We start from the raw sequence: 13,431 nt of genomic DNA, 5'->3' as shown, positions 1-13,431 counted from the left end.
CCGGTAATGAGCCCATGCTAACTTAACACGGTGTAAAGATATCCAGGACCTAGATGACACCTCCCCATGATCCGGAAACGAACTGAATAAGATAATAGAAGTGCCATCTCATGAGAGCAGATTGCAAGTTTATATGTGGACGGTCCGCAAGGTAAAGCATTAAAAACTAGGAAAATTTAATGCTAAAGAAAAATAAAACAGCCAAGTACTTTATCGAGTCTTAAGCCAATAGGCAAGGTAAATAATAAAAACTTGACAAATAAGTCAATGAATTGTCAATGAAATGCTAGTACTCAGCATATCAAACATGAAAAAGGTCTATGACATAACTGTGTATGCAAAATAAGCTGCAACAGCCTCCAATAGGAAGTCACCGTCTTCATCCGAAAACAGTTCAGCCATCCAATTTAAAAGCGGAAAAGAACATACGTGCTCTCCCAGCACCGGATCCTCTATCACCATCAGAGGACAGCTCGGTGGGTTTTCAAGAAAGCTCTGTTCCAAGAAAGACTGTGCTGCCGCCAGTAAATTCCAGGGACCAAGTAGTCCATGCATCAATGCCACAGCCATAATCCTTTCGCCAGGACAAACCAACTCGTGAGTAATGATAGGAGTCATCAGCTGATTAAAGTCGACGTCAGGAGAAACCGGTCCGCAGAGACACAAATCAATGGCCCAATCGAAATCACAGGTCAGGCAGTGAAATACAGGCTGGACACAGGTGAAGTAGGAGAATCGAAAAGATAATCCATATGCCGTGCTTAATATCGCCAACGGCATTGTGCCATAATATTCTAGCATGCGATTGCGGAACAGTGTCAGCAGCTGCAGGGTGGGAGGTTGCATAGGAGGGACATCCATATTTAAAAATGTAAAAAAGCACAAGAGCGTCCGCTGGTAATGCAAGTAAAAATGCCAATCCACGAACCAGAGTGGAGAAAATAGAATGAAAGGAAGCAGGGATGACTCCAAAGATTTTCTCAAATGAAGTCACGAGACCACTGGTAACAACTTTAAAAAAGTGCGCCAGGGTCTTTGTGGAGGATGCGTTAAAGATAGTCGGAACCATCTTGCTGAAATTGAAAGGCAAATCTGAATTAAAAGTATTCCTTTTATCGTAACAGTAAGTGAACGGGTTATTTGCTGCAGAAATGTTCTATTTCCTCCCACACATGAACATAGGGAGTTTTCAATCTGGCCACAAATACCAACCTTGGGACAGATTTCAACGGCATGGCAAGAATAAGAGCTCTTTTGTCTCAGAGAGAGGAGGCCTTGAGTTCGGCCCGTGAAACTTTCGTGCTTCACATAGCGAACACCCGTACAGAGGTGCAGACCCTTTTCAATTAACTCAGAACAATCTTCATTATTGAGCATCAAATAACTACCATTTTCCAACAACTTGAACGTGGGGATGATAGCAGGAACTGGCGTGCCTTGCAACACGCAAGCCATATTTGGTCGGTGTTTGTTGCATGAACCGTGTAACTGTATGTGCCTACACATTAGTGAATGATCTGGCGTCTCAGTGCATTCCTCTCCATTCAGATAAACTTCTTGATCATCTTTGAAACATCTGTATGTGTATGGAAGCGACCAGACCTCATGAAGAAAAGCACTACCTAAAGGTTCATAACGACCTATTGGTATATATTTCATACAATTTGAAAACTTATATAAAGCAAAAGGCAGCGTTATTAAACCGTGGATAAGGCACGTTGCCAAAAAACCCGCAATCCTCTGGTGATGATGTCACTGAGCATGTCATGAATGATGTAATATGTGACATCATCAGCAGTGGATTACGGGTAATAGTATCTCTAGTTTACTCCCCTATAGCTGTCTTTCTTTTAACATAAGTGTCTGTTTCCTTCCCTTATACTTACTGTTTTTGGTTCGCTTCTAGTTCGCGTACCGGCGAGCGAACTGGGAAGCGAACTAAGAGAAATAGAGGTTGGCACAGTTCCAAATATTGTACCAATTTTTTAATAACGGGGAGGTAGTTCTGAAAAGAACTTTTTTTTTATTGTTTTTGTTGTTTTATATTTTTTTATTATTTTTCGGAACATTTTTTTACTTTTTTTGAATTTTTCTGAAGTTTTATATTTTTTTGGGTTTTTCTTGGAGGGGGCAATGAAAACGATTCATTGTAAAGGGCTCAACAGGAGCAACAAAACAAAAATAGAAGTATCTATTATTTTGGGCGTTTCGTACAAACTTGCATATGATAGTCAATAGCTCTGTTGATCAGAGTGATGCTTTTTTCTCCGTAGGAAATGAATCCATCGCAAAATACGCAGGTGTGTTTTACTTCACCAAATTTCATTTGTATATTTGGCACCATCTCCCTGCCCTCTGGTCCCGTTACTTCCGGTACAACAGATCTTCTGGCCATAATAGGGAGATTATCTAGGTCGTTCCGAAACTGTGCAGCACTGTAGTTGTTAGGATGCCACCTAGTCATATGGCGATGCATTGTGTAGTTTCCGAAACTGTATTTTTTCTCGGTTCCTCTGGACAGTCTATCTTGACATATAAGGCAAGTTACGTATCTTGCATTTACTTTTTTCTGACCTTTGGGAATTTTAAAAAATTGCCAAATGAAGTTTTCTTTCCGGTGAGACGTCCTGGGCTGCTCAGGCAAAAACTGCCTCTCTTCGTGCTCGTCGTCCTGTTCCTCTTCTTCTTCTTCTTGTTGAATTATAACTTGAGCAGGTGGTCCACTCTTCCTTGGATGTGGTGGAGGTGGTGGGGAAGCACCAGCTGAAGCTACTAAAGAAGCCATTGCTCAGTGATCACAAAGGGTCTTTCTCTCACAATGATGAAAGTCAGAGTGAGGAAAGAAGGAGGGATTTTCATCATTTGGGAAAAACAAGAGTTCTCAACCAATCAAAAGTGTTCATTTTAGATTATATGACCTAGTCTTACATCATTAGGAAACCAAAAGTGAAATGAACCAATGAAAAGTGTTATTACCAAGTCACATGACTTGCTGTGTTTACGTTAAGCGCTTTGCAGGGCCTCCCGGTTTGCTTCCAGAAACCTGCGCTTTGCGACTCGCTTCGCGTACCAGTTCGCTAACGTAGCACGTCATATGACGTATCACGCGACAACGTGAAACGTCATGCGGACGGGAGGCGTCACGATGTTGTTTTCTAACGCGGCACTTGCGGTAAAGAAACGTTTACCGGCTCGCGGTCTATTTCGCGGCATCAACGTCAGCTAACGGGAAGCTTCCCGATTCGCGAAGCGGGAACGAAGAAAAAAAAATATTTTAAAAAAAAATTATTCATAAACATATAAAATATATTTTTGGATTTAAAGAAGAATACATTTTACAGCTACAGATATTAGCTGTTAAAAAACCAATGAAATTCACAGAAAAAACCATAGGTTATAGACCATATATAGTTAGGAATTAGCATTTACAAAACCTTGAAAATTCACTGAAAAAACCATAGGTTATAGACCATATATAGTTAGGAATTAGCATTTAGAAAACCTTATTTTACTCACACAAAACCATTGAAATTCCATATATAGTTAGTTGCACTAACTATATATCGCGCACCCGCAATCCACTGCTGATGATGTCACATATTACATCATTCATGACATGGTCAGTGACATCACTGATAACAACATCCAGTGATTTTTTGTTTCTATAAAGTTTAAATATGTCTTACATATTGAAGAATGAGTGGATGTGTAAGTGTCTGGACGATTGACAATTTTCAAGGTTTTGTAAATGCTAATTCCTAACTATATATGGTCTATAACCAATACTTGGGCAATCAATCAATAACCCATATAGTTACTCATATAGCTACTGATCAACACATGCAGCAGTTTACAGAACAACAGACATAATGATGCACAAATTAAGACAGTTTAGTCACTAACCCATGCAGTCAGTGAGACACATTTAATCACTCACTCATACAGTCAGTCATGCACCTACTAAATCCTTCGTCCAGACACTTACACATCCACTCATTCTTCAATATGTAAGACATATTTAAACTTTATAGAAACAAAAAATCACTGGATGTTGTTATCAGTGATGTCACTGACCATGTCATGAATGATGTAATATGTGACATCATCAGCAGTGGATTGCGGGTGCGCGATATATAGTTAGTGCAACTAACTATATATGGAATTTCAATGGTTTTGTGTGAGTAAAATAAGGTTTTCTAAATGCTAATTCCTAACTATATATGGTCTATAACCTATGGTTTTTTCAGTGAATATATATATATATATATATTGCTGCTCCTCGTTACGCCAAGTCATGCACTCAAGCACAGGTGCGTGTTGCGAGGGGCGTGCCTCGCTATTATCACGGCTACTTTCCTTTTCGTCTTTACACAAAGAAAACAGCACTCACGGGAGTAGGATCAGCGTTTTTATTTTCGATCCTCTGAGCACCAGACGCGTTTCGGCTCCTGCCTTTGTCAGTGGTATATATATATACACACACATGCGCACTCACACGCAAACACCTCCACTGACTACTATAATGCACATATGCAAGGAAGCAGCATGTTATTCACACCCATTCAACTCAAACAACCAGAAATCCAATTCTGGCCTGTAATTGAATCCTCACAACCAGGGTGTGAAGGTACCAGCTACTCCAAGGCCATGATAATAGCATACCACGGGCTATGCACAGTTCAGTCACATAACACTATAAGACATCTGATTGTGCTCAAATAGGACACTCTACTTTGACTGTAGAGTTGAGGCTACTCCTCTCATCGAAAGCACTGCTTTATCTTAGTGGAGGTCATGAGATACACAGAATGTGTTCCTATGATACTTACCGGAGTAGTGTGTGTTCCATTACAGTGGCTGAATATATCTAGGATCTTCCCTTTATGCAAATAAAGTGTTATTTTTCGAACCCTAAGAAGGCTGCTTTGACCCTGTAGTAACACTGGTTGATAGACGTGTTAGCTGAAATAGGCCTTCTGCCCTACACCACACGCCAAGAGTAAACCTGGACTGTTGAACCTGCTATCCAGAGAAATTCAAAGCCCTAAGAGGGACTACCTGGAAATTCAAAGAGCTCGCAGAAGTCCCTGGCGCCGGTTGTTCCCAGGACAACAGAAAAGCTTGCTTACTGGATTACCTAAGTGTCCTTGAGTTTCAAATGCCCTATAAAATGGCCTGACTATAACATTCTAGTAAATATGCGTTCAATTATTCCTGCCAATAAAAAATATTGGGGCATATGTAGGTAGGCGTTTTCTCATTCGCAAACGCCGAAATTCGGCGAATTTCGGCGTTTGCGAATCGCAAACGGTGCTTTGGTATGTAGGTGCACATTAGCAAAATAAGGAATCGCAAAAATTGCGATTCCTTATTTTGCTCAAGCATTTAAGGAATCGCAATTTTGCGATTCCTCAAATGCTATGTAGGAGTGAATTTTAAAATGCGATTTTGGCTTAAAGAATCGCAAAATACCACCTACTCCAAGTAGATGGTATTTTGCGATTTCCTTTCAAAATGCATTTTTTGAAAAAATTCAAAGTGCTATGTGGCGCACAGACATGCCCTTAGGGCATGGATGTGCGCCACATGTACTTCGAGGCACATTACAGGGGTGCAACAGGTGTCCTTTGGACACCCTGGCACCCTTGGAATTGCGATTCTCAAATTGCGATATTCTCATAGAAAATCGCAATTTGAGAATGTATCCCCATTCATTCCTATGGGCCTTTTAGCCCATAGGAATGAATGGGACACTCATTCCTTAATTGCGATTCGCAATTTGCTAATCGCAATTAAGGAATGTTAGAGATCCGCAAAAATATTGCAAATTTTTACCTACATTCCATTTTGCTATTCTCAAATAGCGATTCCTTAAAAATCGCTATTTGGGAATCGCAAAATGGAAATTACCTACATATGCCCCATTGTCTGATAAACTGTAACATTCAGTCCCTCAGAAGTATTCGATCTGTGTTGTAATTAGCACCTAATTACATTTATATTCGTAATGTGTGCGGTACTATTTTCGAGTCCAATGCATATATATTTCAATAGCTAACTCGTGCACACTATAGATAAATTATAGATTATATTGAACTCTAAAATCATTGAAACTTGCTGTTAAAAAAAGGAACACTTACATTTCCTTAGTGATGTAGAGTCAAAGTGGACTGAATTTTGTAGTCTATTTTACTTATCAATAGAGCTCCAAAAAGATATATACCAGTTTATTGCGATTACTTCATTGGAATGTGGTATTCTTTTGCAGAAGCCCATTAGTTAGGGTCACCATTTTGCTTTCATTATTTTCTTCCTGGTGTATGGTCACCTGCTAAGGATGTTCGTTTCAAATTGCTTCAGCGTCTTCCACAATGTTACTTTTAATGTATACTCTCTGCTGCCAAACAAAATACATTTATAAGGATACCTTAGCTAACCAATTTCCTATCTAGCTGCAGGGTTGACTAAGGCTCAGACACTGAAATACACTCGTCCTTTACAGCTACAGTAATAACATAATGTTAAGACACTGATGGAAAACAGAGCAAGTGTCAACATGTGTGAAAAGCCCCTGCTTTAGGAAAAACAAACGTGCTGTCATATGGCTGTATAACAATTCATTTTAATATCTGCAGCACTTCAATGGGTAATATATGGAGAATGTCCTTGTTAGCATGTCTGGGAACTATCAGTTTAAAACATAACTTTCGAACTTTCGAAATGTGAAGGATATATCCTGTATTGGAAACAAAACCAATTCTCGCTGTTTCTAAGATGCATTTATGAATCTAATTTCCTTAGAGGGTAAATTCTTGATGTTAGTCAGATTCAAATGACTTATATTAAGTATTCACAGGGGGTGGAAGTGAAAGAGAGTCGATGGATCCTAATTCTTTTATTTATTCAGGGTGTATGACAGACAGTGTTTGATGTGTGTTATAATCACACAGAAAATCAATAAATGTATACAAATCAGGTGCAATGTATTGAAAAGGCAATAGTGAAAGCCTATTAGGGAAATATAGGACTAGCCAATGAGGGAGGGTTCTACCGTCCCTAGGTAACAGGAGAGGGGTTGCATTGTTCTGTCAGCTGACGCCGGGGCAACCAGAATGCTTTACTTGGGATGAGAGATGCCGAGCTGTGAAGCCTCCAGCAGCTGCTGAAGTCGGATGGTTTTGGGAGGAGTTGACTTTAGTAAGGGTGACTGTGGCTTTGTGCAGCAGATGGAGTCAGAGAGTCCTTCGGTAGCCTCAAATATATCCCCTTCAGTTCTAGGCGGCCTAGTGCCCTCCCTTGACCTCCGACTTAGAGAATGTATGGGTCTTTCAGAGCTGAGGCTGGGAAAGAGGCATCACTAAGACATTGAGAGACCTCACACACAGCCCGGCCTGCATTTCAAGGCCTCATCCCACAGGACTTGTGCTTGTGACCATATCAAAGAAGCAGTGAGTACCCACTCATCCTCCTTGAATAAATAGATAGATAGATAGATAGATAGATAGATAGATAGATAGATAGATAGATAGATAGATAGATAGATAGATAGATAGATAGATAGATAGATAGATAGATAGATAGATAGGTAGGTAGGTAGATAGGTAGGTAGGTGGGTGGGTGGGTGGGTGGATGGATGGATGGATGGATAGATGGATGGATGGATGGATGGATAGTTAAATAGTTAAATAGATAGATAGATAGATAGTTAAATAGATAGATAGATAGATAGTTAGTTAGATAGATAGATAGATAGATAGATAGTTAGATAGATAGATAGATAGATAGATAGATAGATAGATAGATAGATAGATAGATAGATAGATAGATAGATAGTCGAACGGATGGATGGATGGATGGATTGAATGGATGGATGGATGGTTTGTTGGATATTTACATACACCTAGTGCTTTGTATCAATGATTAGCTGTGCCAAGCTCTTTACTACAACTTCTAAGGAACTTAAGCAGTTTTTAAATTCTTCAACTCTAAAACTGATGCCACGCTCCATCAGTACCTGCGCCTCGTCTGAGCTGATGCCAGTATGGTGCAGGACCTAGTAATGTAAATAGGATATATAGTTTATGCACAATAGTTTAAGATCATATACACCTGTATCCCATTGATAGGCAGTGAAGAGTATATCGTGACAACTTCTCTTGTTTGTGTACTGCTTCCGATAATCATCATTATGTATTAAATGTCATTTAAGATCATTGTTTTGCTACTTTCTACGTACCAAACAGGAGTACCTGCTGGAGTCTTTCTAGGTGTGCCCACGTTATCTTATTGGTGCTGAATTGTGGCTTGCATTCTACTGCCTCCCATTGATGGATCCACTCTGTGGGCCCTCAAAAGTGAACACACATGCATTTGAGTTCAAAGTGATGAGGAAAGTGTGTGCTGTCAGCCCCATCCACTCTTCACACCTTGGAGTGTGTGAGGGTGTAATTTAATGGCACTATGCAACTTTTATGGTTTTCTATTATGTGAACCGTATAAAGTTTAATGATGAATGAGTGTGAGGGTGTGTGGGTTGTATATTATATGAAGTCTGAACATAAAGCTTTGCATTTTGATGTTTCTGTCTGGGGTATGTGGAAGTGGAAGGTAGGGGATGGTGTATGGTATTAAAAGGATTACAGACTCTGACAAGGGGTCAAGTCATCTGTTTATTCCTGGAACTGGGTTATGTCCATGGACGCGACCTAACAAAGCGCCAGTGGTAGTAGCAGGGACATAAGGCGCTGTTAGACCCCTAATGACACCCTAGGCGGGACTGCTTGATCAACCCCCTCAATGGGTGTTTAATGCTGTGGAAACAACAGAGAGTAATCTGCCTCATGTACATAATTCCTCTATACCCATTCCTTCAAGACCTCTAAGACCAGGGTAACTGAGGCAGAGTCAGGGATGCGTAAGGGCTAACCAGGGTTAGGATGTCCAAGGTTAAGTATTCTTGCATTTGGGAATGAGGCTTGAGTGCCCTGAGTGGTGCATACTCACTCTAGGATTCGCTTTAATTAATGTAAGATGGAGGTAAATTGTTTGTGATGGAGTTTAATTACTCTGGAATGTCGTTTAATTAGTGTAGTATGTACTTAATTTTTTTGGGGATGGGGTTTAAGCACTCTGGGCTTGGGTTTAAGTAGGGTAGCAGCACTTTGGGATGGGGTTTAAGCACCCGGTGTTTCGGTTTATTTAGTCTTGGACGTTGGTTAAGTACTTGGGATTAGGGTTTACCTATTCTGAGATTAGATTTAACTAGTGTAGGGTTGAGTTATGCACTCTGGGGTGGGGTTTAAGGCCTCCGGCATGCTGTTTTCGCGTTCTAAAATGGGAAATTATTGTTCAGGAACAGTGTTTGTGCACTTTGCGGATAAAGTATTCTAGGGTGGAGTTTAAGTACTCTGGGGATTATTTACACCCTCTGCACCACCTTTGCGTCACTTTTCCCATGTTAAAAATGACGCAAAAGTGGCGCAAGGGCCTTGTAAATCTGCCCCTCTGAGTGGCGTGTAAGTATTTTGGAATAGGCTTGAAGTGTAACCTGAAATGTGTATGTTATATTTTCTGACCGTACAGTTTCTAACTGAACGTCTTGACTGTTTTCTCAGATCGGAGCTTCCTTGTTTGCCAGCAGTGAAGGGTCGGGGCTCTTCATTGGCCTGGCTGGGACCGGAGCCGCTGGAGGGATCGCTGTGGCCGGCTTCGAGTGGAATGTAAGAGTCAATGGGTTAGTGAAAGAACGGTGGGTGATTTAATGGTTGGATGCACAGTGCCTACAGTAAGGGTGACAAGGCGCTCGGAGCCTTATCACCCTTACCAGTTCTGGTGGCTCAGTGGACTAATGCAACCCCTTCAGGGGCCTGTGTTGGACCTCATGGTCACAGTTACAAATCCCGGCAGGTCTGCTCAGCCTTTCATCCATCTGAGGTCGATAAAATAAGTACCATTGAGTTGGGTACCAACAATCATCTGTTATTCCGCGCCAAGATACCCTTAGTGCTGAACGTGCGCTTTACAAATACACATGTATGTTATTCAATCAGTCAAAGAACTTTATTTCGATCACTTATTCACAAAGGTAAATTTACACTTTTCGGCGTAAGTTTACTCTTTTATTTGCTATTCACAAACTACGAGTGTAGTTTTCCGAATAATATTTTTACACTGCAGACACTGTTCTATCTTTTAATATGCGGAGTTATCCATTGTCGTAAACATACTACACGTAAAACTATACTTGTAGTTTGTGACTAGCAAAAAAATAGCAAATTTACCCCAAAAGTGTAAGTTAACCTGTATGAATAAGACCCTAAGTTTTCTGCAACGGGACATTTTTTAAAATCTTTTTTTAAAAAGCGCCTTTTAACTAATTGCTTAAGAGATAACCTAATGGTACTTCTCCTCTCCCCTTTCCCCACCCTGCCAATGGAACCATCCTTAGAATGTTGGTGGTGTTCGATTTGAGTCTGTTGGAACTGGCACGAGGCATCACTGAGAGGATTTGACGGTGTTCATTTTCGATAACAAACCTTTTTTTGTAAAAAATATAAAAGAGAGGGTGCTATTGGCTGTCTGATGTACTACGTCATGATTTAGCATTTTAGGACATGTTTTCAGAAGAATGCATGATGAACTATTGTACATCTGAAAAGTGCACTAAACCTTTACACTGATCATCACATTTAGTACTTTATCCCCTGCATACATTCCAGACAGAAAACAATCCTTTTTGTCAACTTCGCTGTGCTACCATAAACCGCATTTTTGTCATGTGATGCACGTAAACCACATTTGAGCATGCCCGTGTTTGCATGCTTTAGCATATAAAACTCAGACAAGCTTTGCCAATGTTTGTCTTCTAAGCCATTTCTAGGGTGATGTACCATTATTGGGGGCGTGTGCAGATTTTTCAGTGAAAAAGTGGGGTTAGATTGGCTATTGAGAATACTGTGCTCAGTTTGATTGTTGGTACCCAGTGCATAGGGGTATGGCTGTGCATTGGCAAGCACATATCTTCATGTCAATCACGGTGAACTAATGCAGAGCGGAGGTGTGAGTAGTGAGATGATGTGCTTTGTGGGTGTTGAGAAGCCGTGTGCCTGCTTGCGAGTGGGAATATGCCATACCTTGTGTGGGAAGGAGGGGAGTCAGAACCATAATCCCTCACGGTCCCAGCAGGAGCTCACACAAGCCCTCACCCCTGACAGGTTTGGTCCTCTGCTAACTCCCCAGGAGGGGATACACTGGAAAGGGCTCAAAATTGGCTCCCTATCGGTCTTGTGATGTCTCATCCGCTAATTCAATGGTTCTCTCTTCCCATACATAGCTAGTGAGCAGCAGATGTGTCAGGGAACGCCAATTCACAACTATAACCGAAAATCATATGTAATTTAATGTCTAACTATACGAAACAGATAGAGATTACTTTTTAAGTGGACACTATGCGCCTTAGTATGATGGCGTCGGACGAGCATCTGACCGCCATCATTGCGGGATGGATACCTGGTCGACGTGTAGTCAGCGGTTCCACCCGCCAAATTAAGATACGCGCAATGAAGGAGGTCGGAAACATCTTGTTTTCTTTTGCGGCTTCTGCAGCGGCCCGGGAAAAGGGCTGCAGCACAAGCCACAATAGAAATAGACATGCTTTAAACATCCATGCACAGTGTGCCGGGCACCATGATGTGCCTGTTACAGGGTCCATGGATTTTTGGGGGGCACCACATGTACCCCCAAACCCCATAGTGGAGGCCTCGGGGGGGGGGGGTGGGGCCCTGCTAGGGGCCATCAATGTCCCTTTTCGTCTGCCCTAACGTGGTGGTCAGACCACCACATACGGCCCAAGGGAAATGGACATCGTAATCCCCTAGGCGGTCGCCCCTATTGTAGGGATTATGGTCTGATTGCTGCCCTGACGGGCTCCTTGACCCCATCGAAAAGCAGTCTGTCCCTACAACCGATGCCTCTGGCTGCCAGATCTTAATCCGGCAGTTAAACTCCTTCTATGAATGGTGGTGGGATCACCACTGACAGGCTGCCTTAATGAGGCCTATATATTAGGGAAGCAGTCACAACGCTTGTGTTCAGATAGAATACTATATCATTTTGGGACAAATTTACAACAACAAGTTAGCTTTTACCTCTAGATAGAAAAACACACAATCCAGAAGAAGCAGGTGTTACCTTAATTCTATCTGAGGACAAGGGCATCAGTAATGACTGCTTTGGAAGCTGGGCAGGAAGTGAATAAGGAGTTTAGGGATCTTTATACTTCAGCAGCAGAGGGTGGGTAAATGTATAAAATGTATTATGTGAATTTGTGACCTTGGTACTAATTCAGTTTTGTGTTTGTTGCCCCTCTATTTTCCAGGCCACCTACATCCTCCTGGCACTGGCCTGGGTGTTTGTTCCTGTTTATCTCTCTTCCGGGGTGAGTACGTAAATGTATGGAGACAGACCCATGCACAAGCACAAGAAAATGTAGCTAGGAAAGGAAGCACAACACAAAAAAACCTCGCTCGTGTCATTGCTTGATGTACTAGTGTATTTTGTGGTATGAATGCGGTGGGTTTGCAATTGGAAAATCCAAAGTCGCATAAAGGGATTTGCAAATATCTTTGCGAGTCGCGATGTACAGTTTGCGACCTATTACAAACCTTCTTGAAAAGGGGGTGTTCTTTCTGAACAGTTCGCAATGAAATGTAACAGTAGTTGCAAACAGCATTTTCGGTTGCAAGCCATTGATTGGATACTGACACCTGAGGGGATGGTATGAATTTGTTGCCCATTAGGGGCAGTTCCACTTGTAGGGTTGGTGAGGGTTGTGTGGGGGGTAAACACACAGCAGTCCCAGGGCACTGCTGTAGTCTAGCATCAAAGTCCTCTGCAGGTCTCCTTAGAAAGTATAAGATCCTGTGCTGCTTCTGTGTCCAGTAGGCAGTATCTCTCCTCTTGATCCTCTCGGGCAGTGCTTAATTTACAAAAATAAAAATATTAAGTTTAAGGCCCCACGTTTTTTCTCAGGTACCTTTCGCCAGCGCTGCCATGGTCTATGTTACTGATTACCTCGACTGCACAGTCTTGACTGCACCTCCTGCCTCTTTCTGCTGCCACGCTGCACTTCCTCTCTCTTTAACTCACTGTTGCAGGTTCTTAATCTCAGCTTTCTCCCTTTATCACTGTTTTCCTAGCTTTCTTTTTGCTGACTCTTCTGCCTCTCTCTCTCCTGGTCTGGGGTTACTCTCGGCCCCTCAATCAGCACAGAGCACTAACCTCCGTTGCATATCTGTAGGGATTCCCCTTGGCCTCCTGACTAAATTATCCGGTCAGGGGACTTCTCGCCAGTACTGCGTTGAGTTCTTATCTAAGCACCCGCACTATCTGGATGTTTCTTTCACATCTGATTATTTGTACGGAGAGCACTTT

At 41.8% G+C, this 13,431-nt stretch overlaps 1 protein-coding gene across 1 annotated transcript in view; it reads left to right on the top strand.

Moving 5' to 3' along the window:
- SLC5A10 (solute carrier family 5 member 10) overlaps positions 1-13,431 on the top strand; it is a 733,155-nt gene that overhangs the window by 116,287 nt on the left and 603,437 nt on the right. Inside the window, 2 exon segments of the mRNA XM_078665174.1 lie at positions 9,615-9,719; positions 12,377-12,436. Of these exon segments, the coding sequence (XP_078521300.1) occupies positions 9,615-9,719; positions 12,377-12,436 (165 nt within the window).

Source organism: Lissotriton helveticus, chromosome 10 (genome assembly GCF_964261635.1).
Source record: "Lissotriton helveticus chromosome 10, aLisHel1.1, whole genome shotgun sequence".
In the NCBI taxonomy this organism is placed as follows: Eukaryota; Metazoa; Chordata; class Amphibia; order Caudata; family Salamandridae; genus Lissotriton; species Lissotriton helveticus.
The sequence above is the reverse complement of the archived record's forward strand: the minus strand, read 5'-3'. Positions and strand labels throughout refer to the sequence as shown.